We start from the raw sequence: 27,796 nt of genomic DNA on the forward strand, positions 1-27,796 counted from the left end.
GTTGGCGGGGGCAGCGCCGCTTCCTGCGGCTGAGGACGCGCTCGGGCGGCGCTGCGGGACCGCGGCTCGGCGGCGGCTCGGAGCCCGCGCCCGGCGTCTGTGAGTGAGGGAATGAGGGAGTGAGGGAGGCGGCTCCGCGGGCCGGGGGCGCGGGGTGGGCCGGCGTGGGCTCCGCGGCTCGGTTGGGCTGGGCTCGGTTGGGCCGGGCTCGGCTGGGCTGGGCTCGGGGTGGCCCTCGGGCCGGGCCCGGCGCAGGGGAGCGGTGCCCGTCCCGCAGCAGCCGAGTTGTGCCGCGGGCTCCGGGGCCGCGCTCTGCTGGCAGAGCCGTCCCTCAGCCTGTTGCTGCCCCGCGGACAGCGCGGTGTAAATGTCTGTATTTTGTGTATGCGTGTGTGTGTGTGTTTTCCCCTCCTCCCCGGCTTTTAACGTGGGTTTAAGGGGATTAAATCTAAGAATAGCCCCGTCCACGTTGCCGTGCATGTGCGAAGTGCTCCGGGTGCTCGGCGCTGCGGGCACACGGGACAGCCCCGGGATGCGGGAGGGATGCGCCGTGCCCCGGGAGCTCGCCTCCGAATTGGTATGCGGTGCCCTGATTCCTAAACGATTCCTTAAAAAATTCCTAAAGAAAGGAATCGCCTTTCTTTATTTGCAGGCAGCTGTGAACCTGAGTAATTTGCTAGTGTGGCAGACGGCAAGTCTGAGCTTATTCTTCATTAGCTAGCTCCGCTTGTGTGTCTGGGATAATGCTCCTAGAGAGTGCTGCGTGTAGAATGAGGTTCTTCTTCACGTAGCCAGAGCTGTAACAGTTCTGTATTTTAATTTAAATTGTGCCAAAAATATTTTGCGTATTGTTGGATGCAAGGCTCCAATCTGATAGTTTCAGTCTTCCGAAATGACCTTATTCTTCCTAAATTTAATTCCCCCCCCCTCTTTTGAATGCTACTTGAGTTTATTTTAAGGTTTAATTAATTCTCATTCTGTCATTGCTTTTCCCATAGTTCAGTGGTTTCCCGTTTCTCACTCTCCTTCTGGAGGGGTAGAAGCCTATGACTATCAGTGTGGAAGCAGAACACCTTTCTGTTCTTTTAATAGATTTTTTTTTTTTTTTTTACAAAAAGTTAGGCTTATTGCTTTGAATAATAATTGAATTAATTGTATTCCTAAGTAAATAGCTACCGAAAATGAAATTGGGGCAAGCTATGCCCTTGTAAAAAGGGATAATTTACATTAGAATTAGAAGTTAGTGGTTGAATATGAAAAGCCTGTGCAGTTTGCAATTGTTACTACTCTCAGAAAATGAATATTTGGAGTGGAAGTGTAGTGAGCATCAGGCAGCATCGTTCATCTTAGCAGATGTAGTAGCATTATTAGCATCCCTCTTACCTCTGGGGCACAGTTATCTTCAATTTCCAGACACAAGTTTTATCTTCTATCAAATTCTGGCTCTGCAGTGTGGCTGGTGAGCAGCGCTGTGCTGTTTATTAGGTGCCAGCCTGCCTTAAATCTCTGCTAAATGTGTTAAGGAGAGATACCTCCTGGCTCTGAGCAAGGAGTGACAGTAAGCACCCTGTTACTTCAGATTTTTTTTCCTTTGGTAGAATAGTTATAGGGATTCAGGGAGGCAGGCAGTTTGCTGACTTTATCATGTGTGTGTTCTGTTTGGTGAGGAATCTTTGTGCAGCCGTGGTGAAAATATTTTTAATGTTGGTAATGTTTTCTGCTTTACTCTCTGCAGTCCAGGTGTTGTTAGTCTGGGCTGTGAATTTATAACTGGATAAGAGCTTAAAAGCACATTAGTATGTGTTGTTGGGCAGCTGTGCTCTCTTAGAGAGAGACTGAAGAGGGGAAAGAAGGTTCTTCGGATTCATAAATCACCTCTTTTTTTCTCTGTTGGATCAGGTCTTGAAGTGTAGGGTGAAGGTTTCTCTTCACGGTGCATGGACGGAAAGCCAATGCGCAGGTAAGGCACAAAAACAATTGTTCTTCTCTTTCCCAAACAGGATAAATCATGTGAGTTGGTTTTGTACGTGCCTGGACTGTGAAATGTTGTGTGGTTTTGGTTTGTCTTTTTTTTTAAAAAAAGCCTGGCTATGGGGAATTGGGAAATAAATCATTTCTCTCTAGTCCTTTCTTAAATGTATTTAGTTTTCAATATTTACAAGACCAAATGTCTTTCAGGAAGAGTATGGAAGACAAGTTACTGTAATTCTCCATCCCCTTTTTCCACTTCCCCCATTTACAGTCCTATTTAAAATTCAGTATTTAATTACTTAGGTATTCAAACTGTGGAAAATAAACTGCCTGGGAATAAATTTAAACTTGTTTTCCAAAGGGCATTTTTTTTCCCCTTAACTGAAGGAATTTGGTGAGGTCTTGGGTGAAAAGGAGATTTCCTTTTCTAATTATGGGTGCCAGCTGCCTCGGTTCTGATGAGCTGGAGATGCAGCTGAAGTTTAATTCAGGGGAGTTCTTGCTGTGGTTGTGTCAAAAACATTCTCCCTCATGTAGAGAAAAAGTTGTCACAGTAATTCAGCACGATGACAGGTTTGCAAATAGGGTTTCCTGCTAGTTCTTGTTGATTTTTCTTGCTTGATGGCAATCCCACAGCAAAATTTAACAGCAGATACATTTCTTACATGATACAGGCTGTATGGAAGCAAAGTAGCCTGAAGTTCTTCACCTCTAAAGGAATTGGAGAGAGCTCATGCAGCTTGCTTGGTCTGTTTGTGCTGTTTGGGATGTTGAAAGAAGGAAAACTTTATTGTGGGTAAATCTGTAAACACTTGTGTAAGAGAAGACAAGGCTTTTAACCATAGATGAATATATAGAGCATTTTTAGCCACAGAAACCATTAGCCTGGTTTCTGTGTAAGGAGGCAAGAAGCAAGTAGTCACTTAAACCCTTGAAGAATGGCACAATGTTGTTTTAATTAAAAGGATTTAAATAAATTTAATCTGCTGTGCTGCTGCTGCAGTTCAGCAGTGAGTAAACCTGGGACATGACAGGGGCATCGCTAGCCTGGGTATTGTGCTGCATTTTTGCCAAGATAAGGAATGTGGTTTGGTCAGTGAGGGGCTGTATGTGACTGTTACAGTGAATTCCTTCTCCTCCAAGATGGGTTCAGTAGCAGATGAGCTCTCTTTCATTGTGGCCTTCTTCTTTGGAGATTGTTTAAATCTTAACCAACATAAAACCACAGCTTTTTAGAATTTGAGGTTGTGCTCCGTTTATCAAGATGTTTCTGCAGAATGACATAAAATTGGTGACTAGCTTGGCTTGTGTTCTTGTTTTCTCCCTACTTTTTGTGGGAAATTGAGGTTCTAAAATTGTTCCTGTGCCTGCTGTTTTCTGTGTGTTGCACTGAGGCAGAGAATTTACATGCTGGAGTTCGTGTGTCTGTTTGTGGGTTTGTGGCCTTGGACTTGCTATTGTGGAAGTTCTGTCTGACACTCAGTTTTAGTTTTTGTGGTGGGCAGCAGCACAGAGCTGAAAAAGTGGAGGTTTTTTATTATTGCTGCAGCCTGGTCTGACAAGCTCATCTCTGCTGTGTGCTGTGGACTCCAGTTCTTGAATACATTTGCCTGTTTAAAGGGCCTCATTGGGGGTTGTTAAAATTTCTGTTTGTTCTCCTCCTATTGCCTGTCTTAGCAGAAAATGATAAAAGGTTCCTGATTGGATTTTGAGCACAACTCTTCCTACGAACTCCAGCTTAGCAGATGGCAGAGCACTTTCTTTTATCCTTTTACTTAGGGCTCTGAAGCCAATTTAACACCCCCACATGAGGGCTGTGCTAGGTCCTGCACAAAGAGGGGAGTGGGGTTTGGCCAGTAGTGGGTTAATAAGCACGGTGAGATGGTATGAAATGTGTACAGCATTCAGAGGGGAGGAGGAACTGCTTGAACAGACAAGGAATTCCAGCTATTCCTGTCAAGATTATAGTAGGGTAGTAGGGAACACGAATTGCTGCTGCAAACAGGATTTACCCTGCATTAGGAATGAAGGGGTGGTTGGGGCAGGCTGTTCTTGCTTTCTTTCAGGGAGAAGCAAGAGAATGTGGTTTTGCTGAAGGGCAAGACAAGGCAGCAGGGACCTCTCAGTGAAGGGCATGGTCCCTGAGCACCTAGACAAGGAGAGCAGAGCAGATCTGATGGCCAGGGCCAGCCAGGAGTCCTGGACTCCTTGGGCAGGTAGGGATGAGGAAGGAAGCAGGGAAATCAACTCAGCATGGGTGAGTGCACAGTCAGATGCAGACACATCTTTAACTTAGCTCAGGCATGAGGGCTTGAGCAGCTCCCAAACAAGCTGGGGAAGCTCTCCCAGCTCTTTCTCACCCAGTTTTTTCCTGGCAGCCTTTTCCCAGCTTACATCAGTGCTGTATCAGAGCAGGCTTGAGCAGCAGACCCAGCAGGAGGAAGGAGCCTTCAGATCTTGATCGTGTATTCAGGAACTTATCTAACTACCTGGACATAGTTCTTGTCCAAAGCAAACTACAAAAGGCTCAGGGAGGTTTAGGAAGGCTCCAGTAATGACCTCTTTCAGAGTATGGGCATCCTCAGTTTCTGAGCTTGGGCAGTAAAAAATCAAACCAAGCAATATAAATAGGGGCAAGTACACGAGATCCTTGCTGTTTTCCTTTTGTGTAATATAAAATAGTATTTCAGCCAGGTTTATCTGCTTGTTTGCATATATTTGTTGAGAAAGCTTACTGAAACCTTGCTAACTAGGCAAGGAAATGAATCAGTGGTATTTTTCCTGATTATCAGACTTTTAGTTAACTTAATTCCTAGAGTACTGATGCCACAATAAAGCATTTCCATTCAGTTGGTTTGCATGTTGTGGTGGTGACTTCTGTTGCCAAAAGCTGGGCCAAATCAACACCCCTTGTTCTTGCAGCTCTGTAATGAGTATAGGAAATATTTCTGAATTTAAAATCAAGGCATTGACAGAAATCACTACCCATTTGGTTAGTTATTTTTATTTGCTGCTAAAATCTGACTACTGAAATCCACTCCAGCAATGTATGATTTTTTTTTTTGGACTTCAGTTGATGTTTTTAGCCTGAGACACGTGTTTCATAAGCCTTAGGTCAGCCTGTTGTTTTCTGCTGAACTGTGTTAAAGCCTGTTTATAATCTTGTGCTAAAGCACACATTGTCTTAAAAAAATGCAGATTTGAAAGTTAAGATGCCCTTGTGACAGCATGGGAGGGAATTTTTTCTAGGTGTGTGTTATTAGGTATTTTTTGAACTTTGGGAGGAGCTGCTGGGAGGTTGGATGTCTCATAGATGCCCCTGTTAATGAATGAAGTTTTGGGCACTGATGTAGTGGAATAAAATGGAGGCAGAGCAGTCTGTTTATTTAGCTGACTTAGTGTTGCAGACTGCCTGTGTTCCCATTTGTACTTCTCAGCAGTGTGCTACAAAAACTGATCCTTTGTCAGCCCTTTCTTAATCCCATTGTATTTGCTGATTTCCCCAGCCCTGCATTTTGATGGAAGCTAATCCCAGAATATCTGCATAGCTGGGTGTGAATGTTTTATCCAGGCACACACACATTTCCTCTGGATCCTCAGCCCTCCTTAATCACTGGCTATTTAGGAGCAGCTCTGAGTTCTGTGTGGGGGGAGGCAGCTCCCCTGCCATGTGAGAATCAAGTGCTGCCTTCTGTCTTTCACACCTCTAAGCTACTGACTCATCATTTCATTCTCTGTGCATATTTATGCATAATGCACACATAATGCAGTGGAATTATGATCCTCGTGGAGACACAAGCCAGCAGACGTGTCCTTTAAATTCACACTTCTGTGCCTGTGTGTAGCAGCAGCCCACTGTGCTTCACATCAAAGCATCTGGGTTGATCCAGCTTGGAAATTCTTAAACCAATTGATCAGTGGCTTCTGCACCACCTAGAGATAAGTTATGGATGAATCAGGAGAGCTCGTTTGGTTGTTACTCTTTTTTCCATCCTTTCAGTCTTCTTTAATCATTAACCAGCACTTTCTCCCCAGGAGTAAGGAGGCTGAGTACAATGCAGGCTTTCAGATAAATGCTGGTAGGAACAATGCAGGAATGACTTCAGTTCTTGCTAACCAGATGCCTTTTCAGTGAGTTAAAGATGTGTTCAGCAGGGCCTCGTTTGGGCAGAAAAATCCTGTTCTGTCCTGGCTAGGGAAGATAAGGGCTAATCTGGCCAAGTAATCCCATGGCACAAGGTGGCACATCCCATTGCTCTGCCTTGGCAGGGAGTTTTGAGCTGTGGGATTGGCAGGAATATTGTGCATTTCTTCTGGTAGCATAGCCTTAATCTAATCTGTCTGTGCTTAGAACCCGTGCTACTCTGAGATCTGGTTTAGGGCTGTTTTTAGGGGGAGATGTCTTTGGGGGAAACCTACAGGTGTGACAGAAGAGTTGTGTGCTTTCCAAAAGGATGCCCTGTCCTGGGTGTGCACCATCTCTTCTGAGCTGCAGTTATCGGAAATGGGTTTTTATTTGAAGAATGCTTCTTCTGTGCTTTGAGTGACAGCCTGGTCAAGACAAACTGTCCAGAACTGTAGGAGCATGTGTCTTAAAAGAGCTCTTATTGTGTTCTTTTTTTCCTTCCAAGGATTGGTTTGACATAGTTCAAAACACCTAGTGCACAATAAAATTGACTTAGCTTGCTTGGCAAGAGCCAAACTCTACAGGGGAATGTTTGTCACCACCTTTCCCCATCTTTTGGTAGAGGGATTAAATTACTTACCTTCTGGCCTTGGCTGCTGAGGACTATGAAAATAAGCCAATTAGGTAAATTAATCTTCAGCCCAGGTTTCTTGGGAGTTTTGTAGGGGTACCATTAATTGTGGTTTGTGCGTATTGCTGCAAGGGGAGTTTAGTTTATGCATCGTTGTGAGGAGCTTGGCAGAGCTTTGGGAATGATTGTCAAACCCCCCAAAGATGAGTTTGGGTTGTGAGGGTCAGGGGTACGTGGAGGACAGTGACAGGCAGTGTAACAGCAGAAGGATTTCTCAGAGGTGTCAGGAAAGCAGAATGGTGATGGATGTAAAGATGGAGCAGGGATTAAAAACCCAAGACATTTAAGGTGCAGAGGCTGAGCAAGAGCAAGCAGCAAAACCCAGAGGGGAGCCTCAGCTGGATCTGTGTAACTAAGATAGGAGGGAGAGGTAATGGTCTAAAACATCTGAATATGATGATCAAGGAGAGGGTGTGGAGGGAATGGAAAAACAGGCTAAGATGCAAGTGAATAATTTGAACTGCTGCAAAGAAGACTGGTTTCCCAGTGCTTAGGAAGTGCATTTGACATAATAATGAGGGGAAAGGATGTGAGGGTTTTTTTTTTCTTCAAGTCTGCTGCAAATTACATTGAGCCGTGGCAAAGCCAAGCTTGGTTTCTTTTTAACTCTTAATATGAATAGTGAGGTAGGGACAAATGCCGGTGCACCAGGGAAAAGCTGGTAGTGCCAGCATGTTTTGGGTCTTTCAGTACATCTCCAATGGCCATAAACCATCAATGTTCTGATGTTCTTTAATTGTTCTAAGTGATGATTTTCCTTTGATGTGGGAAGAGGCAGCAGTTTCCTGGTTTTTCTTTAACTGTTTGTGGAACTGGGAAGATACTATGTTTACTCTCTGTGCCAGTAAATTAGCTGATGTATTCTTAAATGATTCCTCTCCTCTAAAGTTACCATTCTGACTTTCTGTTCTTCCTTTTTTTGTAGGTTGATAGTGGTGGATACTTGTTTTACCTTTTTCTTGTTTGGCTTGATTTGTTTTCCTCTGCCTTTTGCCATTCTTGGGAAAGATTAACCTTCTTTTGACACGTGTCAGGGAGGGAGGATTGGACTCAAGAGCCTCCATAACTCAAAAATAATTGAAGAGGTGATGATTAAAATTGGTATTCTGTGAACCTGAAAGATGTTCTGGTAGTCTGCGGGCCATCTCGAGCTCCTGAAGTCTGTGTGACACTTTAGTGTGTTCAGACATTACAGTGATGAGTGACCCCATTAAAAACGTAGGTAGAAGAACAGGGAATTTTGGTTAAATCACAGAGCTGGAACTCTTTGCAGTGGAAATCCATCTCCAGCTCTGTCAAAGAAAACTCCAGTCCTTGACAGCGGGCAAGTCAGCTAATCTGTGCTTTGAGTCACTCTGTGAAATGGGGATAATGTGCTTTTACCACACAAGGCTACGGTGAGGTTCAGCTCATAAATATGTACGTGTAGCTGGATATTACAGCCGTGTGTCATAGAAAGCGTATAAAAATAGCAATAAATAGAAGCCTGCTGCAAGTTGGCATTTGTTTACTTCTAAGCAAGCTTTGGCTGGAGATGGATTCCTCTTTCATGTGGTCACGTGCTTGTTTTCACGTCCCGGCGCGGACTCGCGGGCAGCGCTGGCGCTCGGCGCTCGCTGCGGCGCTTTGGAGCCCGGGGCCCCCTGACCATGGTGCTGTATCTGTATCTGCTGCGCTGCAGGTGTGCCAGCACTCGCCCAGGAGAGACCGGAATGGACGTGACCAGCCGCTGCACCCTGGGGGACCCCAACAAGCTGCCCGAAGGCGTGCCGCAGCCCGCGCGCATGCCCTACATCTCCGACAAGCACCCCCGGCAGACCCTGGAGGTCATCAACCTGCTCAGGAAGCACCGCGAGCTCTGCGATGTGGTGCTGGTAGTGGGGGCCAAGAAGATCTACGCCCACAGGGTGATCCTGTCGGCCTGCAGCCCCTACTTCCGAGCCATGTTCACCGGGGAGCTGGCGGAGTCGCGGCAGACCGAGGTGGTGATCAGGGACATCGACGAGCGCGCCATGGAGCTGCTCATCGACTTCGCCTACACCTCGCAGATCACCGTGGAAGAGGGCAATGTCCAGACCTTGTTGCCGGCTGCTTGCCTTCTGCAGCTGGCTGAGATCCAGGAGGCCTGCTGTGAGTTCCTCAAGAGACAGTTGGACCCTTCCAATTGCCTCGGCATCCGGGCCTTTGCTGACACTCACTCGTGCCGTGAGCTGCTGAGGATCGCTGACAAATTCACACAGCACAACTTCCAGGAGGTAAGGAGAAGGAATTGTGATAGAAAATATATCAATGTGGTCTGTGAGAGCTTTCAGCAACTCTCATTTGGTCCTTTTTTCCAAATCCTGCCTTTACGGTTGCCCTGATGGTGATGGGTGCCAGATGTTAAGGGGAAAGAGGTCCTGGCAGGCCTGTGTTTTACCAGTGGTTTGTGTATGATCCACAGCATTTCTTCCCTGAAAGATGTGTGGTCAGTGCTATGTGGGAGGCAAGGTCGTGGGTGCAGTGGGATTTGGCATTGAATCTGTGTGTCTGCACAATGGTTTGACATTCCACTCCTCTTTCAGAAATATTCTGGATGCTGCATGGTTGAAGAGGAGGCAGGTGTTAAAAGTGAGGACAACATATCAATATAACACAAAAAATTTGATGTTGAGCTCTGGGATTGGAAAAGTGGGTGTTTGGGGAAGTGTGAAGCTGCCACAGGGGAATCTTCAAATCCCTTGTAGTAGCAGAACTGGAGCTTTGCATCTATTATTCAGCAGAAGCTGTCTGAAAGTAATTCAGATGTGTAATATTGTAGCTGACCTTTATAAACTCAGGTTTCTAATCCTTTGTTAATTCTGCCTAGATTATTTTTTGGGGAATAAAAAATGGCAGCAGCTGGTTCTGAGAAGGATCAACATAATAATTAAGGATTGTATGAGCTATAGTCAGATAAGAGTGGGTCTTTACTGAACTGCTGCAGAAAAATCTCTTCTTGCCACCAGCTTCAAGGGGAGATCCTTCCCAAAGGGAGGAACTCCAGGAACTCCTGGTGCTAATTTAGTTTCCCCAGAGAAGCAGCAGTACAGCAGTATGGAAGTGCTATGAATGACAGCAACTTCTCTCCTTTTTTTTTTAGTGTTTTTTTTTTTTTTTTTTTTAGTTTTTTTGTTCTAACATGCAAGAAGCAAATTGGAATTGTATTAATTTTAGTCAGGTAGAACTTAAGAAAAATCTGAGCAGAAGACAATTCTTGGTATCTAACTGTGGACACAACATAAGTTTCCTCCAAAAGCTGCAATTAAATACATCTTTTCTTACCAAATGGAATTTGCATCCAAATAGGATGAGTTTGTTTTTTGCAGAACTTGGTGGTTTCCCAAACCCCTACATTTTAGCTGGCCACTTCATGTGCTCTGTGCTTGCTCTGCATTTTTTTCTTCTGCTTTTTTATTTTTTTTTAATTTATTTTTTTTTTCAGCGGGGGGAGCAAGATGCTATCCAGATGGTTGTTTATTTTCAGTGCTTAGTTGTTTTGCTGGTTATTAGATCTTGTTATTACATGAGTAGGGCATGCTTGCAAGCCTCTAAATAACATTTTAACAGCTTGACAGTTTTGTTTTAAAATGATTTAGCACTAATACATGCAGCTGGCTGTTAAGAGCTGCATGCATTGGGCTTCTTTTCTTTTGCAGTCCCTTGAAGACAACTTTCTGTCTTCCTTATCCCTGTTAAAGTATATGAAGACAAAAGAGAGCACTCTTCCTCAAAGATAATGCAAATTATAATTGACTTAACTTAAACACAGCCTCTGGAAAACAGAGGCTTAGATTAGAGCACTATTCTATTTCATTGGCCTGGGCAGGTTTTGGTGTCTGTTTCAGTGCCCCAGGAATTCTGCAGGTCTTCATCCTTAATAGTCACTTCTTTTGCTTTCACTGTTTCTCTGCAGACAATATCAGTGGTGCTGCTCATTGGGATTGTATTCCATTTGGGCAGTATTTTCCATCTGGAGAGTGGATTGGTGATCCCTGAGGGAAGCCAGGCACTTGTCTATTTAACCTTCTTCACTGTGGAGGTTGAAAACTGATAAAAAATTTGCCTTCCTGTGCACAGGCTGTGTGGTTGTCATTCCTCCAAGCTGGCAGAGAGGAACGTGAGCTGGGAATTTCCTGGATGGCAATGTGAAATATTAAGCAGCAGGCACCAGGCCAACCCATGCAGTGACTTTGAATTGCTTCATGTCCTCTGCTATGCTAACCTCTGCTTCTATTAATTTTTTGTGTATTGCTGCATTACATCATTAACTTTTTGGTAAAATGTTTTTCCAATTTTTTCCATTCCTCCCAATTTAATTTGTTGCCTCTAACCCCTAGTGGATTATGTGTGTGTAATGTGAAATGGTTCTATTAACTGTAAACTCCACTGTAAAAGAGCTGCTTTTGTATTTTTGGATTTTTTGTCTCTTGGCATTTGTGTGAAGGGAAAAGTTATATTTATGGGTGGACAACTTGTGCTTTTATCAACAGACAAAAATTGCACTCCATATTGTGTAGTCTGACATGAATTCTCTCTGTTTGTAAAAGCACTGATGTATAGAAATGCTCCAGAGGAAGTGAAATCCAGCCAATTCTTGTCCACTAAGCAAGTCAGTCAAGTAGATCATTAATATTAGTCAGGTAATTATGAGTGTCCTGATAATTAAGCCAAAATATGCCAAAGCATTTTAAATAATGATTTGTTTTACTATGTAAACTAACAAGTTGTACAGTAGTAATAATTTGGTTTAAAGAAGTGCTTTGAATTTTGTGAGGCCATCAGTGCAATTGGCTGTCCTGAGGGTCAAAGGGAGAGAATGGATGAGCATCTTTAACTCAGGCATTTCCACAGCTGCTGTTTTCAGACTCTGAAGCTGTATTTTAAAACCATCAGACTAAAGTTTACACATAAGCTTTGTAGGAGGAAGGGAAAAAAGCTGATAAAGATCTTTAGTGACCAACCCAGTTCCTACATAGAGGCTGAAGGAGTGTGTGGGCCAACTTTGTAGTGGCCTTTAGTGTCCCCAAAAGCTCAGGGTACCCAGGAACCAAGTCTGGTAACTGATCTCATTGTCCACTCGGTTCTTTTTTAAAATACTTTCTGTTGTCAGTAACTTGGCAATCCCTGCATATTTGTTTAGTGCCCTTAAATACCTTCTTCAGGTAATTAAAAGGACTGCACAGCTGACTGCTGTTGAGATGATTGTGTCAAAGAGTGTTTTTCTTTAATTTATGCAGCAAATTGTGAAATAAGTCACTGAATTCTAATGTGGTCGTGAATGATAAGGGCAAGCCAGCATTCAGTTTTTTTCTGTCCCTGAACCTTTTGGAAATTGCAGGCTACAGACTGGGAGTGCTTGCAGGGAAGGTGAGCTGGCAGTTATCAGTCAGGTCATTTCTGCAGTTTTAAATTTGATTCTTGCACCTTTCCCATCTATCTACTTGGTGTCTGTGCAGGAGCTGTAGTGGTGTGTGAGCTCCCAGGGCAGTCTGACTGACTCATGCTGTGTGAGCAGTCCTCCAGCAGCAGCCAAGGCCTCCTGAGAAGCTTGGTTGCTATCTTGGATACTGAAGGAATTAATGTGTTTGTCAGTGGCTTGACTTTCACAAGAGATCAGTCCTTAGGGGCTCTGGAGGCTCTGATTCCCTCTTTAGTGCATCTCGACTACTGCATACTCCATGTGTATATTTAGAGCAAATGAAAGAGGCAGGATCAGATGAGCCTCCTGAAATATTTTCTGTTCTGCCACAAATCAGGCTTTCTGTGTTCTCTGCAATGCCTCTGGTAACTTGTTTGAGACTCTTATTTTTGTGCTCTGTTTTGCTTTCCTTGTGAATCTCTGCACTCCAGTGCTGCTTTTTAGTCACGTATTTATTGCGGTTTTATTTCTGCTTTATGTATTAGACATGGCAAATCAGGAGACTGACTTTAAAGAAAAGCTTTGTTTTTCCTGAATTTTGAAACCTGATCAGTGCCTTCTGTGTTAAAGGGTTTAAAAGGCATGCCCATCTAGAAGTGTTTTGTTGTGTTGCTGGGGCTTGTGTTCTGCTCTGTGCAGAAAACCCTTCACGTGTATTGATACTGATGATGATTTGGCTTTTTCTGGGTCAGTCCATGAAGTGCTGGAGTGATGAATGTCTCTGATGCTTTGTTCTTACTCCCTTCCTTTTCTTTCTGCCTTTCTCAGGTGATGGAGAGTGAGGAGTTCATGCTGCTTCCTGCCAACCAGCTGATAGACATCATATCCAGTGACGAGTTAAACGTGCGCAGCGAAGAGCAGGTGTTCAACGCCGTGATGGCCTGGGTGAAGTACAGCATCCAGGAGAGAAGACCCCAACTGCCACAGGTAATCTTGGGCACAGTGACATTCCAGGCTGCTTTTCCCAGGGGGAGAGGAATGAGGGATGGTAGGGTGGTGCCAGAGCGCTTCTGAATGATACAAAGCCACCAAAATTCTCTCTGACTCCCACCTGTGCTAGGTGGCTTGCACTGTCCCTTCATCTAGTCTGGCCAGAGCCTTCATTAGGGGATTTGTTGGATTGTTCCCAGGTAGGACTTGTCAAACGAGCTTACTCCAGCAGTGTGTCCAGACAAACCTGCCTGCACTGCTTGGAGAGTCGTATCAAAACCACAGTGGAGAAGCAAAGGCTGCTCTGGCTTTGTGGTGCTTCTTTAAGCTCTGCTGCTTGATTTGTGCCTCAGCCCTCACGATGTTACAGAAGAGCTTGTCAGAATGGTTTTGTTGGAATGTGATGCTTCATCTAAGCCAAGGCATTTCACGGAGCAGAACCCATTCTGACAAAGCTGTCAGCCCAAAGCCTCTGAAGTCTTGGGCTGGCTGATCAAAAGAGGTGAGCATCTGCCTGCCTCGCTGCTTCTGCTTTGGAAAGAGACATTAAATGCAACTTTATTTACTGGAAAGCTTTTGAAAATGGTTTTAAGTAAACAAACCAAACTGGAAAAAGCTGCTCTTCTCAAAGCAGCCTTTAATGCCTTTATAACTGTTTGCCTCTGTGCTTGGGCCTTCAGATTTTAAACCATTGTGAAAGATCTGTTATTTCTTACTGTTCATTTACTCTGCAGTACCACTCAGGTTTAAGAGAGCTAAGTGGTTGATAAAACCAGTAACTTAATTAGTGTTCAGGCAGATGTCTTGTCATCTGTCATTTTCTAAAGGTTTTCAGCTGTTAATAGATCCAGTGGATTGTCCCTTTCTGAAGACTGATTTTCTGCTGGGTATGTAAACTGGGATATATTGAAAAGACAAATGTGCTATGAGACAAGCTGCATTTAACTAAAATTCTGTTGTTTTCCATTTGGCTTCTTGTATCTCTCTGGGTATCTGTGGTTTCACCAGAGGTGTTCTGGTTTGTGTTTTAGGTCCTGCAGCACGTCCGCCTGCCCCTGCTGAGTCCCAAGTTTCTTGTGGGTACAGTGGGTTCTGATCCACTCATTAAGAGCGATGAGGAATGCAGGTAAATCTCCTCAGCCATTTACAGAATTGGATTATGTTGTCCTCTGAAACTGTGCTCATTTGCCACTGGTAAATGGGTGATGCCTCACAGTTTTATCTTTGGCAACTAGGAGGATAGGAAAAGCAAGAAAAATTGTTTTCTATTTGCGTAATAGTCACTGCTGCACCCTGGAAGTGGTTTTGTTCTTTCAAGTTTTCAGTGAAATAGCAAACTTTGAGTGTGCAGTTTGACTGCTGGTGAAAGACCTTTCAGTGTATTGATTTTCATTTTGCCTTTTTTTTTCCCCCCATCCTCTAGTCATGGTCTTTTATTGCAGCTTAGCTCTTGCATGGCTTTCATGATGATTTCAGTGTGATCTAAAGTAGTTGTTCTGTGTAGAATGTCTGCACTTTGATAACTGAATTGATCTCTGGGATTAGAGTCTGCTCTTTCCCACAAGAATAATGCAGGGAAGTTGTAATTTCCTCCTCTAATGGTATGAGTCTCACCCTTCTGGTTCTACAGAACTCTGTGTCATCCACAAAGCACAGGGTTTATCTTGTGCATATTTTAAGGAAGTTCAGGGCATAGGCTAAATTGTTCTCTTCCTGAATAAGCATTCAGACTGGGGGAATTCCACAATTGTAGAAGGAAGGAGGACTTTTTTGTTCTTTTTTGTTTTATTCAAGGGTTTGGAGTATTAGGATTAGTCCAGGTGGCAAGTCATGAATGGATGGACAGTGTGAGCTGGCCAGAGCTGATGGAGAAAATATTCATCAGAAGGGTACTATCTCCATCTATTGGTCATGTGTGTATTTTGTATTCGTGTGCTTTCCAACTCCTGTTCTCTTCTGAGAGAAGAGAACCACTGACGGTTAAGTTTTAGCTTGAGGCAGGCTAGGTTTTTCTTTCCTGCACAGTAAGCCTGATAAATCTCTTGTCTTTTTTTTTTTTTTTAAATCAGTCTTTTTATAGCAAGCTATATCTATTATTAACTCTGGCCAAGCACTGGTGCTGGTTTGTTGCTGTCACTGTGTCAGTGGCTTGTAAACAATGAGGAGTATTTAGGCGACAGCGCGCGTTTGACCGGAGCTGTTCGTGCTCTTCTGGTGTGACTGGTGAACACCTGAGCTGCATGACTAGTGCTGACTCCTCTTCCCATCAGTTCTGGTTCATCTCTTCTCCTGAGACTGAGCTCTGGGGGTCAATATTTTCCTGTCTTGCACAGGGATCTGGTGGATGAAGCCAAAAACTACCTGCTGCTGCCCCAAGAGCGGCCGCTGATGCAGGGACCGCGAACGAGGCCGCGCAAACCCATCCGCTGCGGAGAGGTGCTCTTTGCAGGTGTGTGTGTGTGTGCTGACAGCAGGGGATGCTGGAGGGTCTACAGGGGCTCTGTGAGGAGAGCTGACGTTGTTTGGTCTGTTCTGCCTGAAGAAGAGACTGAGAGGAGAGCTCATCACGGTTTGCAGCTTCCTTGTGAATGGAAGAGGAGGGGCTGATCTCAGCTCTCTGGTAACCAGCAACAGAACCCGAGGGAATGGCCTGGAGCTGTGTCAGGGGAGGCTTAAGTTGGATATTAGATAAATGTTCTTACCCACAGTAGAGTCTGGCACTGGAACTGACTCCCCAAGGCAGTGGTCACAGCAACAAGCCTGACAGAACTCAAGAAGCATTTGGACAACATTCCCAGGCACAGTGTGGGATTCTTGGGGCTCTCCTGTGCAGGGCTATGTGTTGGACTTGGATCCTTCCAACTCAGGATATACTGTCTTAGGCCAGGAGACTCCAGGCAGGATTTTCTGGTGATAGTGTTTCCATAAAGTCTTCATAATCTATTTCTGATGTGACCTGTGTATTAATATTTGAAAGTTTGAGTTAACTTATGCTTTCTTATATAGTTTCTTTGGTGCTGTGAATGCCACAGCTTTCCAAACTTCAGTCCGCACTCTTGAAAATCTAATTTTATTTTGTAGTTACAAACCTCAGAAGGAGTGACTTAGAGATGAGTCCGAGGGGGTGATTTGTGCCAGGAGCACAGGCAGTCTGTGAGTGTTGTTGTGACCCTGTTGTTTGTGTTTGGCTGCAGTGGGGGGCTGGTGCAGCGGGGACGCGATTTCCAGCGTGGAGCGCTACGACCCCCAGACCAACGAGTGGAGGATGGTGGCTTCCATGAGCAAGAGGCGCTGTGGTGTCGGGGTCAGCGTCCTGGATGACCTCCTCTATGCTGTGGGAGGCCATGATGGCTCCTCTTATCTTAACAGCGTGGAAAGGTAGGTCTCCACAAGGCCCCTATGCAGAATTTCAGCTCTGAATGTTTAAACCTGCGTGCAGCCCCTTAGGAATGAGTTGATTTTGCCATTTCCTCCTGCCTTGCACACCCCTGGTGCAAAACACTTTGTGTCACATTATCCCCAGTTTAATGGGACAAGATGGGTCTGGGTTTATTGTTGGAAGGAGTGGTGATCCTGGTTAACCTTCCTTGCAATTGCAGGTTTGTTTTAAGCGTTGTTGAGGAAGGTGAGGTTACAGGGAGCATTTCTTAGATGCTGAGGGAAAGATGCTGGAATTTTATTGTGAAGTGGCAACTTGAGAATTAAGGAACCTTGGCACACAGACAGAAGAAGGAAAATATGTCAGTTTAGGCCTGTGAAAGATTAAAGTCAAACAAGTTTTACCAGGCTTCCTGTTTCTGGGAGCTGCATAGGGCAATTCCCATGCCTGGAAGCCACATGACTCAAGCTCTCCTGCTACTCTAAATCTTGGCCCTGTAACAAACCCAATGAGCTGTACAAATGCCTCCTACCATATCCAGCCTCCCCTTCTTCCCACCTGTCTCCTTGAATGCTCCCAGCCTCCCAAATCATGACCACAGCATTTTATCTCCCATGTCCTTCACTTCCTTGCTATGCGCTGTATTTCTTTGTCTCTGGATTCCCAAGTCCATCTTGTTCCTCCATATTTTATCTGCTAGTCCCAGTGCTGACTGAGTTCCTGTGTGAGCAGCAGGGAACAGAGCAGAGTTAACTCTGGCTGCTGCTCTTTGCTGCAAGCTACCACATGCCAGTCAGTCTCTCGCAGGAACCTGAGCCTTTGATCTTCAGCTTGATTCATCCCAACCTGCAGTATGAACATCCCTGGAATAACATGTACTGGATGCACTGTATCACTTCAGGCCTTTTATCCAGCTTACAAAGAGCTGTGTTGCAGTTGAAGCTCAGGATAGGCAAGTTTCACAGCCTTAGTAGAGCTCCCAATCATGGGAGAGTCTGAAGCAGACCTAGGCAGGTAATTTGTGGTGTTTGGTGTGGTTTTTTTCCAGGTATGATCCAAAGACCAATCAGTGGAGCAGTGATGTGGCTCCCACCAGCACCTGCAGGACCAGTGTTGGAGTAGCAGTTCTTGGAGGTTACCTCTATGCTGTGGGTGGCCAGGATGGTGTCTCTTGTCTCAACATTGTGGAAAGGTACTTTTTCATTACAAAAACAACCAAAAAAAGTGGGGCACAGCAAGAAAGGGTGGAACTGATGCAGACAAGCTGGAGAGAACATAGGAATTGTATAAATCTTACAGGGATTTTTATTTGGGGAGAATAAAGTCAATCTTCCTGCCCCTTTGTGAAGATGTCAGCACTTCACTCAGCTCTGGTGTTTATTCTTTTGCCAGGTATGATCCCAAAGAAAACAAATGGACTCGAGTGGCTTCCATGAGCACCAGGCGCCTGGGAGTGGCAGTGGCTGTGCTGGGAGGCTTCCTCTATGCTGTGGGAGGCTCTGATGGAACATCCCCTCTCAATACTGGTATGTCTTTTGCTGTCCCTTAATCCCAGCCAGCCTTTGTCCTGGTCCTGGGAGCCCGTCATGTCCCCAGATGGCTGTTGAGTATCTTAGTGGATTGTGGAGTTTTCTTTCTTCTTTAAATATTATTTAAATATTATTTTAATAACTCACTCTCCAGACTTGTGAGCCCCTATTACCTGGTTATGTGTCATATTTTTTCTTTCTCAGTGCTTCATTTGGCAGTGTGTCCTGAATACAAGGCTTTGATCATTTGCACAGCAGTTGCCAGCACTTTTTTAAATTCCTGCAGCAGCCATTTTTGCTGTAGGAAGGAAGGTGCCACAGGTAAAACTGCTGCAGGTCAGTTTGCAGCATTGAGTGAAGATCTGAGCGTGATTGATGCTGGAGATAGGAGAGAGACTAGCAAGAGTTCTTAGGAAATAAAAGGGAGAACAAACTGGTTCATGGCATTTTTGGTGGGTGGAAATTGAGTTCCAAAATTGCTCTACCCACCCTGCTGACCAAAGACCTTCCCTTCCTCCTCAGTGGAACGCTACAACCCCCAGGAGAACCGCTGGCACACGATAGCCCCCATGGGCACGAGGAGGAAGCACCTGGGCTGTGCTGTGTACCAGGACATGATCTACGCCGTGGGAGGCAGGGATGACACCACAGAGCTCAGCAGTGCTGAGAGGTACAACCCACGCACCAACCAGTGGTCCCCTGTGGTGGCCATGACCTCCCGGCGGAGCGGGGTGAGTGTCACACCTTCAGTTGTAGATTCATACTTTCCACATTCTGTACCGCATTGGTGTGTGACTCTGAACTTCATCTGGAGTGTTATTAGCCAGTTTTCTTCACAGCTTAGTCAGACAAAACAATTGTCTTGGTTTGAAGGACAGTTATCTGCCAATAAAGGCAGGAGCTTCTCTTTGAAATAGAGAATAGAAACCCCCTCCCTCCAAATTATTATAGTTTTGAAATTAAGGGGCTCTCAGGCAAAGATATGGGAATTAGGAATAACAGTTCTTTACTAGGAAAATTAAAATAGAAATACAGTATTACAAAGAACAATTTCCCAAAACACTGATAGTCAGAATCCAAGCTGATACCCCATTAGTCAGTCAGGGTGTTGGCACAGTCCCATTCAATGGTGGCTGCATCCTCCTGCAGGGGCAGATGTGGTTCAGCTGGAGCAGTGCTCCTGGAGAAGGTGCAGTTTTCCTCTGAAGGTGCAGGGATGATGTGGAAAGGTCTGGCTTTCCTCTGGAATGCAGTGGAAAGAAGGTCCCTTGGTGTCCCAAATCTCAGTTTTTATCTGGGTAGGAAAGGCTTGGCTGCTCCCCTGGCTGGAACATCTCCCAGTGGGATGATGGAATTTTATCAGTCATGCAGTGGGACTGAATGGGCCAGCAGCAGATGATATCTTCCTGGAGGGAGGATGGGCTGTGGGAAAGATAAAGATGATTGCCCAGCTGGTTTAAAGCTGGCCCATGAGCAGATAATATGTGCCAGGAGATCAGGGTCACTGCCCCACCCGGCTCAGCAGATGGGGACAGAATACACAGTTCTGGTCACATCCTGTACTGCAACCAAAGACACTCTGAACTTCATATAAGATGTTAGCAAGTTCTCTTCACAGCTTAGTGAGACAAAACAATAGTTTTCCAGCCTGAGAACCAAGGACACTGCTGCAGCTTCAGACCCAAAAAGTGTAAACAGCAGCAAACTGAGGAGAGCAATTATTGGAACCCTGGAAACAGTTTTAGATTTCTGTGCTGACAGGCACTGACCCCCAGGAAAATACTGCTTTTGACCTGAATAGAAGGCTTCCAAAAATGAGTGTTCAAACTGGGATCACTGGTGTGTAGTTTGAATACAAGTGTGTAATATCACATGGTGGAAAATTTGACATTTAAGGTTTTCTAGCATAGGAAGATGGAGGTATTGGGATGGAGGTTTCTTTTTTCTTCTTCATGGGTCTAGGTGAGATCTTGTTTAATTGGATAGAAAAATCCACGTTGCGGGTCATGGGTTATTGGGTTAAAAGTAAAAATAATTTAGGTGTTAATTCTTAATTGGACAGATTGCACCTTAAAAAGCTTCATAGAGAGGGAGATACATAGCCATTTCTAGCTTGTTAACTAGAAGTGCTATAGAACTCACTCTAATATAGATAAGAATTAATAAGCAAGCAATCTGGGAGGGTGGGACTTCATAACCTGAAGCTGGAGTTGGACAATTAACCCCAATATGGAAATGGACCAAAACTTATAGAAGTGTGAAAACTTGTGAAGTCCATCTTGGATAGAGCCATGGCCAGGCTCTTGTACTGCCCAAGGTGTATAATTTGAAGGCCTTTTAATAAATCCCTACTTTATTCCTTTAATACTGCCTAGTCTCTGTTCCAGGTAGCCTCTCCAGGCACCAAGTGGAGCTTAGTGGGCTCATCCATGCCACACATCACCATGTGGGGACAGCAGAGTGTCAGTCTGCATGTGGAGGGGACACAGGACACAGTGGCATTGTCACTCTTGTTGTGGGCAGAGCACACAGTCAAGTGTCAGTCTTCTCCCAAGGCTCTTCTGCTTCTTCACCTCTTTACTGTGAGGGGGAAAGTTTGCCAAAAGCTCTCTAGCAAGACTAGAGGGTGAAGAGATAGCTGAGTCATGCCACAGGCAGCTATTTAGGATGGGGAAATTAGTCATTTGAGGGTGTTTTGAAATATTTTTGGGCCCTGATAGCCTGAAGCAGAGGAGCTTTTAGGTGATGCAGTTGTACTTGGTATGAGATAACCATTAAAGAACGCTATCAAATTAGTATCTGGATCTCTCTGGATGAAATAGGAGGTGAAAACACCCACTTGCTCAGAGGAAAAAGCTGGGAAACTGGGTTAGCATGTGTTTAGATAGATATTCCCAGCAGATTGTCCTTGCCTTGAGGTGTTTGTGGGAACAGGGTTCCTGGGCTTTCACTTAGGCTGTTGCCTCTCCTCACTGAATCCTGTGAGTGACAGCAAGTTCCCAGCAGCTGCTGATCGTGGTGCTCTCTTGTGAACAACAGATTACTGCAATGTTTTCAGTAGTCATCATGGCTGGGGAGATAGGAATGATTTATTTGGTTGTTTATCATTAGACACTGGATTATGTGATAAAGAGAGGATGAGTTCTATCTGTGTGTTAGTGTTCCAGAGAGGCAGGTATGAATCACAGTTTGAGAAACCACTGGTTTTGGAGGCAGAGAACACATATTTATTTCTGTTCTCCAAGCACAGAGTGAGCTGTCAGCTTTTCCAACACTGTCCACTTTAGTTTCTCATTAGACATTGACTTTTTATCAGCTGCTTCTGTATTTGCTTTCTATAGAAGCTGCTAAACCCATGTAGCTGCATCTGCAGCTCTTCTGACTTCCTCAAAGCCAAAACAGGGACCATTTCACATTGTGTACCTTCCGTTTTCTCTGTTATACTCCACGTTTTTCACTGGAAGTGATCATGTTTTTGATGTTTCAGTGATTTTGTGCTTCTGCAGAAAGGCTAAATAGAAAGTCTGGAGGCCAAGGTGCTTACACATGGTCCCAGCCCAAGCCTGAGAGGTTTGGGACCAGAGGCTTACCTGTGGTTCTGCTACTTTAACCAAGTGTTGTGGGCTGGTAGATTTTCTTCTTGGGGAAGAATTTTAGTCCAGAACACAAGTTTTGTATGAAAAAAGTTTAGATTCTTATGTATTTATCATCATTCAGATGGTTCTACTCCTTGTAGCTGGGAACTCTCTGCTTTTTCTTTGAGAGATTCTCTATTCTGAGATACATATTTAACTTTCCACATCTCATTTTTTAGGGTATTTTATTTGTGCCATGCCCTAAATTAAAAAAAACCAGCCCTCTCCTGCAGACTGCCTTTCACCAAACATGGTTATTAAATAGTTTTATGAATGTTTTCATTTTAACCCCTCTTTTCAGGACATCCCAGCTAAGTAGCTGCTTTCTGATGGCTGTTTTGCAGGTTGGCCTGGCCGTGGTGAATGGACAGCTGATGGCAGTGGGGGGCTTTGATGGCACAACGTACCTGAAGACCATTGAGGTGTTTGATCCAGATGCTAACACGTGGAGGTAACTTAAATTTTTTGACAATCAAATAGTCCAATCCAGCTGGAGCTGCCCCAGGCACCATAACAGAGAAATTGTGTGGGGTAGAACCATCACAACACTCCCATTCTGGCTTCTTACCTTGCAAGAAAGAGTCAACATTTTGAAAAATATCCCAGTGTGCCCCTTCTGTTCATTTTGGTCAGTCTCTCCTGCTTCCCAATAAAACTGAGCTTGTCCTTAGCAAGAGGTACTCACAGCCACCAGGTAGAGTTTGGCCTGTTCACTTCTTGCTTTCAGGCTGAGGCAGTGTTTTCTCAATCCTTTTGGAGGAGCTGAAACACTTCAAGCACATGATGTTATTCCCCTTTTAAATCAGCAAGATTCAGCCACTGGAAGAGTGTCCAAGTTGAGACAAGTAATATGAAATTGCTGATCAAAATATACACTGACAGAAAAGAAAAGAGGAAAAATTGCCTTTCCAGACATAATTATACTTGAAAACAATTGCTTGTGTATTTATTCCCAAATGTAATTAGCATAAATTATCAACCTCCTGTGGCTATGTTTGCCTCTGTGGTTATCTGCAAGGGTGGGGAATAGAAAGAAATGAATGTCCTTTTTCTTAACTAGTGATAGTAGTAGTTTAACCCTTCACTGATAAGAATGGCTGTCATGAGCAGCAGTGGAGGAATTTCCCCTGGTTTGGTGAGCCATGGATCCACAGGATCTTTTGAACTGCTGAGCAAACCAGTTGAGGAGAGGGTAGTCATTCATCAGATTCCTTAGTGGAATGGTTTCAGCTATTCCCTGTGACAGTTCAGAGTTAGCAGTTACTGCCTGGCAGGCATTCACACAGGTTGGGAGATTATTCAAGGTATTATTAGCTTGTGGTTTTTTTCCCCACTGAACTCTATATAGGTGACCAGCTCTGAGATCTTCCCTTTCTTTTGTTTCTTTTTTTTATCTTTAAAATATTTTTTATTTGTGCAGCTTGACTGAGAAAAAATTCTGATGTAGTTTGACGTTAACAAAGTTGTTTGGAGAACTTGCTTCTCCTGTTCCTGCCAGCAGGCTGCAGTGGCACAGAGGGGAATATGCAGCTGGAGTCTGTAGGGATCTGATATCCCTATGAATTCAGACACCATTGCAGTCAACAGATGGTGCTCAGGATGTGTTATATCTTGGGTGGATCAGCTGAATGTAGGGGTTTAGAAATATAAATTAAATTAGTTGAATTGTGAGGACTAAGCCTAGTCCTGCGTTACCCAAAATGTAGCCTAAGGTCAGCTGCAGCCTACAAAGTTTTTTTCTCTTGCCCATTACTAGACAGGGAGCAGGAAGTATTTATTTGAGTAATAGAAATTTGGTGTCAAAACAAGCAGTAGTTTCTGTTCTGAGAGAACAGAAAGGCATGAGCAAATACAGCTGTACAGCTGTTTACTTTTGAGGTGTGTAAGGTGAGAAGCAAGGCTCACTCTAAAATTTTTGGAAGTTTAATAAGGATAAAGGGGACTGTACACAGCATTGGGGTGCTTGGCAAATTGCTAGAGGCACCTAGTTAAGCTTGAAACATTTTTCTTATATACTTCTTCTTTACATTGGTTAGATGCGTATTCATGAGCATTATACATATTCAAACGTTCCTATGAGTTTACATGTTCCAGGAATTCTTTTGCTTGGCTGGACCTTTGACTTATCTCTATGCCATCCTGTAGATGAAATTTATTTCTTTTATTTCTTCTTGAGGCTCTGTTCTGTTGTTTGACACTTCTGATACCCTGGAGGGTTGGTAGTAAATGCCTTGCATTTTTTTTTTCTCTTGGTGTTTATTTTCCTGGCTCTTTTCAATGTTATCTTATCATTCAGATAAGATACTCCACAAGTGCATTGAATCACCATAGCTCTTTCACACAATATTCTGAGCTCTTCCTACCATTGACAGGTAGTTACACGATAAAAGCATTTAACATTACAACACAAAGTCTCTACTTTAATATTTTTTGAAAGGCTACACTATAATATATTTATCACCATACTACACAGTGCATTGGCTATAAAGCAATTAAAAGTGATTACAAACAGTACTATATCAAAATCGTTGTGATTAATAATAATTTGTGAAAGCAACAACTATATAGTTATTTATAACATGTAAGGTGGGTGCTCCACAACTACTTCTTCACAGCCCACTTTAAGCAGACATTAATGGTGATAACATGGGATGGTTCAGTCTTTCCCATGGCAGCTGCCAGGGGTTGGTGACCCAATGTGTGTGAGCCTGGAATGTTGTCTCCATGGAGGATGTGACCCTGGAACGTTTTCTCCGCAGGTTGTACGGCGGGATGAACTACCGGCGGCTGGGCGGAGGCGTGGGGGTTATCAAAATGACACACTGTGAATCTCATATATGGTAAGCTTCCAGAGGGAGGGAGTCCCCTGCCTTCTCAATTCCTAGAAAAAACTGAAGAGACTTGTTGACACTGGACCTCTTTGCAGCTCTAGTATGCACGGTCTAGATCCAATGTAACTCTTTGCCGGTGAACTCTTTCTATGGAATTATAAAAATTGACTTCTGTGAGAGTGTGCCCAGCGGGAGACCACGTTGTCAGACTCCAGGGAACCACTGGACAAAAGTAGAAGTGTTGCTTATGTCCGTATTTTTTCTAAATAGTTCTACATTTTTTTAATAAACCAAACTGTAACAGTTATTGTAGCGTAAAGGATGCTGGTGTAGAGCCTACACTCTGTACTGGGAGTCTGGCCAGGAGGAGGGATTCCTGCTTTCCCTCCTGCTGTGGGAGCAGTGGATGTGGCAGCTGTTTGGTGGGCGAAGGAGAAAAAGTGATACAGAAAACATTGCTTTTGCCTTATTTACAGAGAGCTTCAAAAAAAAAAGTACTTGACCTGCAAGGTGCCACCTTTGCACAGAAGCTTTTCTGTGCACAGAGTATATTTATTTTTTCATTTGATTTGTATCATGTATTTCCTTTGTATCGCTCACAGCGATGATTCCAGCTTTTTATATACATCCCTGTGTTTGCATATATATATATATATGTATTTTATATATATGTATGTATATGTGTGACATGCATTTTGAGCAGCTGGTGGTTTGGGCAGGGCTGTGTCCTGCCAGCTACTGTGGTTCCAACCCTTGTGGTATGATTTGGGGTCTCTTAGAGGACAGGAGAGCTGTGTGGATAGGTGCCCTGAGTATCTTTTCAGAACTGGAACTCTCATTGCTCGACTGAATCAGTGAAGTGCCCAAAAAGGATGAGAGGAAAAGGATTTCAAGCAATGCCTTTTTACTGTACAAAAGTTTAGCTTTTCTCTCCTCTCTCTGGTATGTGAACTTATACTGGTTTGAAGGAAAACCAGCAGGAGGAATTAACCCCACACAAGGACCTTGTGAGAGATTTCAATAGAAATATTATAATAAATGCAACAAATACAGAAAGACTGGCTTAACACCAGTCCTGAATAAACAGTGGTTGGAGTAATGGATGAGGTCTTGTCAAAAGCCCTGGTACTGTGGAAAGGCCTGGTCCTTATCTAGTGGTGGTGGTTGTGTCCAAGTCCCCAGCCCCCAGATCACAGACCCTCAAAGCCCAGGCAGGAACCTTGAGTCCCTCCCCCAGGGCAAGGGATTTCCCAATGGAATGATGGAATCCCATGAGTCATAGGATATTTTGGGGAGTCCTTGGGGGCCCATAGGCAGAGATAACCCCCCTTAGGCTGGGTGTAGTTGTCACTGTGTAGACAGAGAGAACACTGCACCCAGCTTACAGCTGTTACCAAGGACCCACCACTAACAGTTCATCAGGAATAGTGCAGATGGGTATGGGACACAGTTTGGCTACACCCACACTGGTACTTTTTCCTGCAACCACTGACAGAACCTAAATCCAACTAGTTCTAGCTCACTTCTAAAAGCCTTTTTCCTCCTGTTGCCTGCTTGATACCAGTTCTTGATTGAAGCAGGGTGCAGGTATCATCTTTAATTCTGACACCCACTCCTGTTCTTGCTGGAAGGGCAGACCCACAGCCAGCTCCTTCCTGCTGAAAAAAAAGCTCAGACCAGCCTCACCTCAGCTGCCCTCTTGGCTGTGTCTGTAGAATTCCTCACCATGATGGACAGTGCCCTCTCTTTGAGTGATTTTTTGGGTAGAGCAGGGAAAGGGTGAGGCTCATTTAAGAGTTTGAAGGGGAAGGACTGTTTGTTGCTGGCACTGTGAATAACTGTGGAGTCACACAGGAGTGAGGGGAGAGCAGGGAAGAACTCAAGACTCAACAGTTCTGTTTGTACTGTAATTTCTATTGAGTGTGGAAGAATGACCTTTTGCACCTGATCTAACTGTGGAACTTAACTAAATTTGATTTTGAAAAAGGACTGTAAATTCTTGAGATGAAAAAGGCAGTGCTGACATCTTAAGTTCTTAACTTCATAGTTTGATTCATGTAACTCAGACTTTAATGTGCTTGAATATAGTAAAAGATACACTACAGTCATAAACAGGACATTAAAACTTTTCTAAAAGCCCCTTTCCCCCTAAAGGTCGGTATTCTTGTGTTTACATATGAAGATCATTTGCACCTTTACAAGGAAAACAAGTATTCTGTAAACAAATGTTTACATGTATCATTTATGCTTTTTTCTAGCATGAGTAACTTGTATAAATAGTGCTATCTTAATAAATTTCTTCTACGCTGTTCTTGGTTTGTTCCTTGGGGTTGAAAGCAATGTGGGAGGGAGTGTTTTTCTGTGGTTTACATGGACAAAGATGCTGGAAGTTTATTCCCCAGATAAATCCCAGTAAAAGAGGCTTGTTACCCTTCACATCACTCAGAACCAGTTTTTTGTGGAAGGAAGAATCTGTACGATGGGTAAATCTTATCTCTGCTCACTTAACTGCATTTATCAATAAGGACAACATAAGGAAGAGGTTAAAAGAGGCTATAAGAATTTAGAGATGATAAAAGAATTTTAGAGATGATTTATGCAAATTTGTTGGAAAGAGCTGAGGATTAGATTTAAAACTTATCCTTGGATATAACAGTCCTATTTTCAAACCAAATACAGGTGCCAGTTATTTCCAGACCTTGTACTCCTTTGTCCAGTGCTCTCTTGACTCCAGATAGCAGACTTTGAGATATTTCAAAAAAGGAAGCTAAAGCATCACAAGTGATAGTTAAAGTAGCTGCTGAGCTGCCAAGACCTTCAGAAGATAACTTAGCTGCTTGTACCAGGTTAAGAGTTACCACAGACTTCAACCTTAACATGCAAAAATAATCCATTTTCAACTAGTAAAGAATCTGAAACCAAGTGTGTGTTTGTTTAATTCTGGAAATAGGTTAGGAACTAGGCATGCAGTTATGTCATGGTAGGTAGTTTTGCATTGGGAAAAGGAAACTTGCATCCATGTTTAGGAGGAGGTCATAGCACAAATCAGGTCCTAGAGATGCTGCAAGCAAGAAACTAAACTTGGAATTTTGCTGCTCACAGAAGCATTTAGTAAGTAACAAGTGGTGGTTTGGTCAGGTAAGATGTAGTTGGAAATGAGCCAATGCAAGGATACATTTAGTTAGATTGAGGTGGTCTTTCCTTAAGACAAAAGATGGAAAATATTTTCTTTATTTAGTACTGTATTACAAGATGTCTTAGCAG

At 43.9% G+C, this 27,796-nt stretch overlaps 1 protein-coding gene across 1 annotated transcript; it reads left to right on the plus strand.

Moving 5' to 3' along the window:
- Window positions 1-27,454, plus strand: KLHL20 (kelch like family member 20). The gene is made up of 13 exons (XM_056497413.1): window positions 1-99; window positions 1,900-1,960; window positions 8,470-9,043; window positions 12,997-13,155; window positions 14,190-14,284; window positions 15,492-15,607; window positions 16,353-16,536; window positions 17,586-17,729; window positions 17,930-18,063; window positions 18,589-18,797; window positions 22,046-22,152; window positions 24,461-24,541; window positions 24,628-27,454. Exons 2-13 carry the CDS (start codon window positions 1,938-1,940, stop codon window positions 24,656-24,658), a joined length of 1,857 nt encoding a protein of 618 aa, XP_056353388.1. The 5' UTR covers window positions 1-99; window positions 1,900-1,937; the 3' UTR covers window positions 24,659-27,454.
- Window positions 27,455-27,796: the final 342 nt, after the last annotated feature.

The sequence above is a fragment of the Oenanthe melanoleuca genome, chromosome 8 (assembly GCF_029582105.1).
Source record: "Oenanthe melanoleuca isolate GR-GAL-2019-014 chromosome 8, OMel1.0, whole genome shotgun sequence".
Lineage (NCBI taxonomy): Eukaryota > Metazoa > Chordata > Aves > Passeriformes > Muscicapidae > Oenanthe > Oenanthe melanoleuca.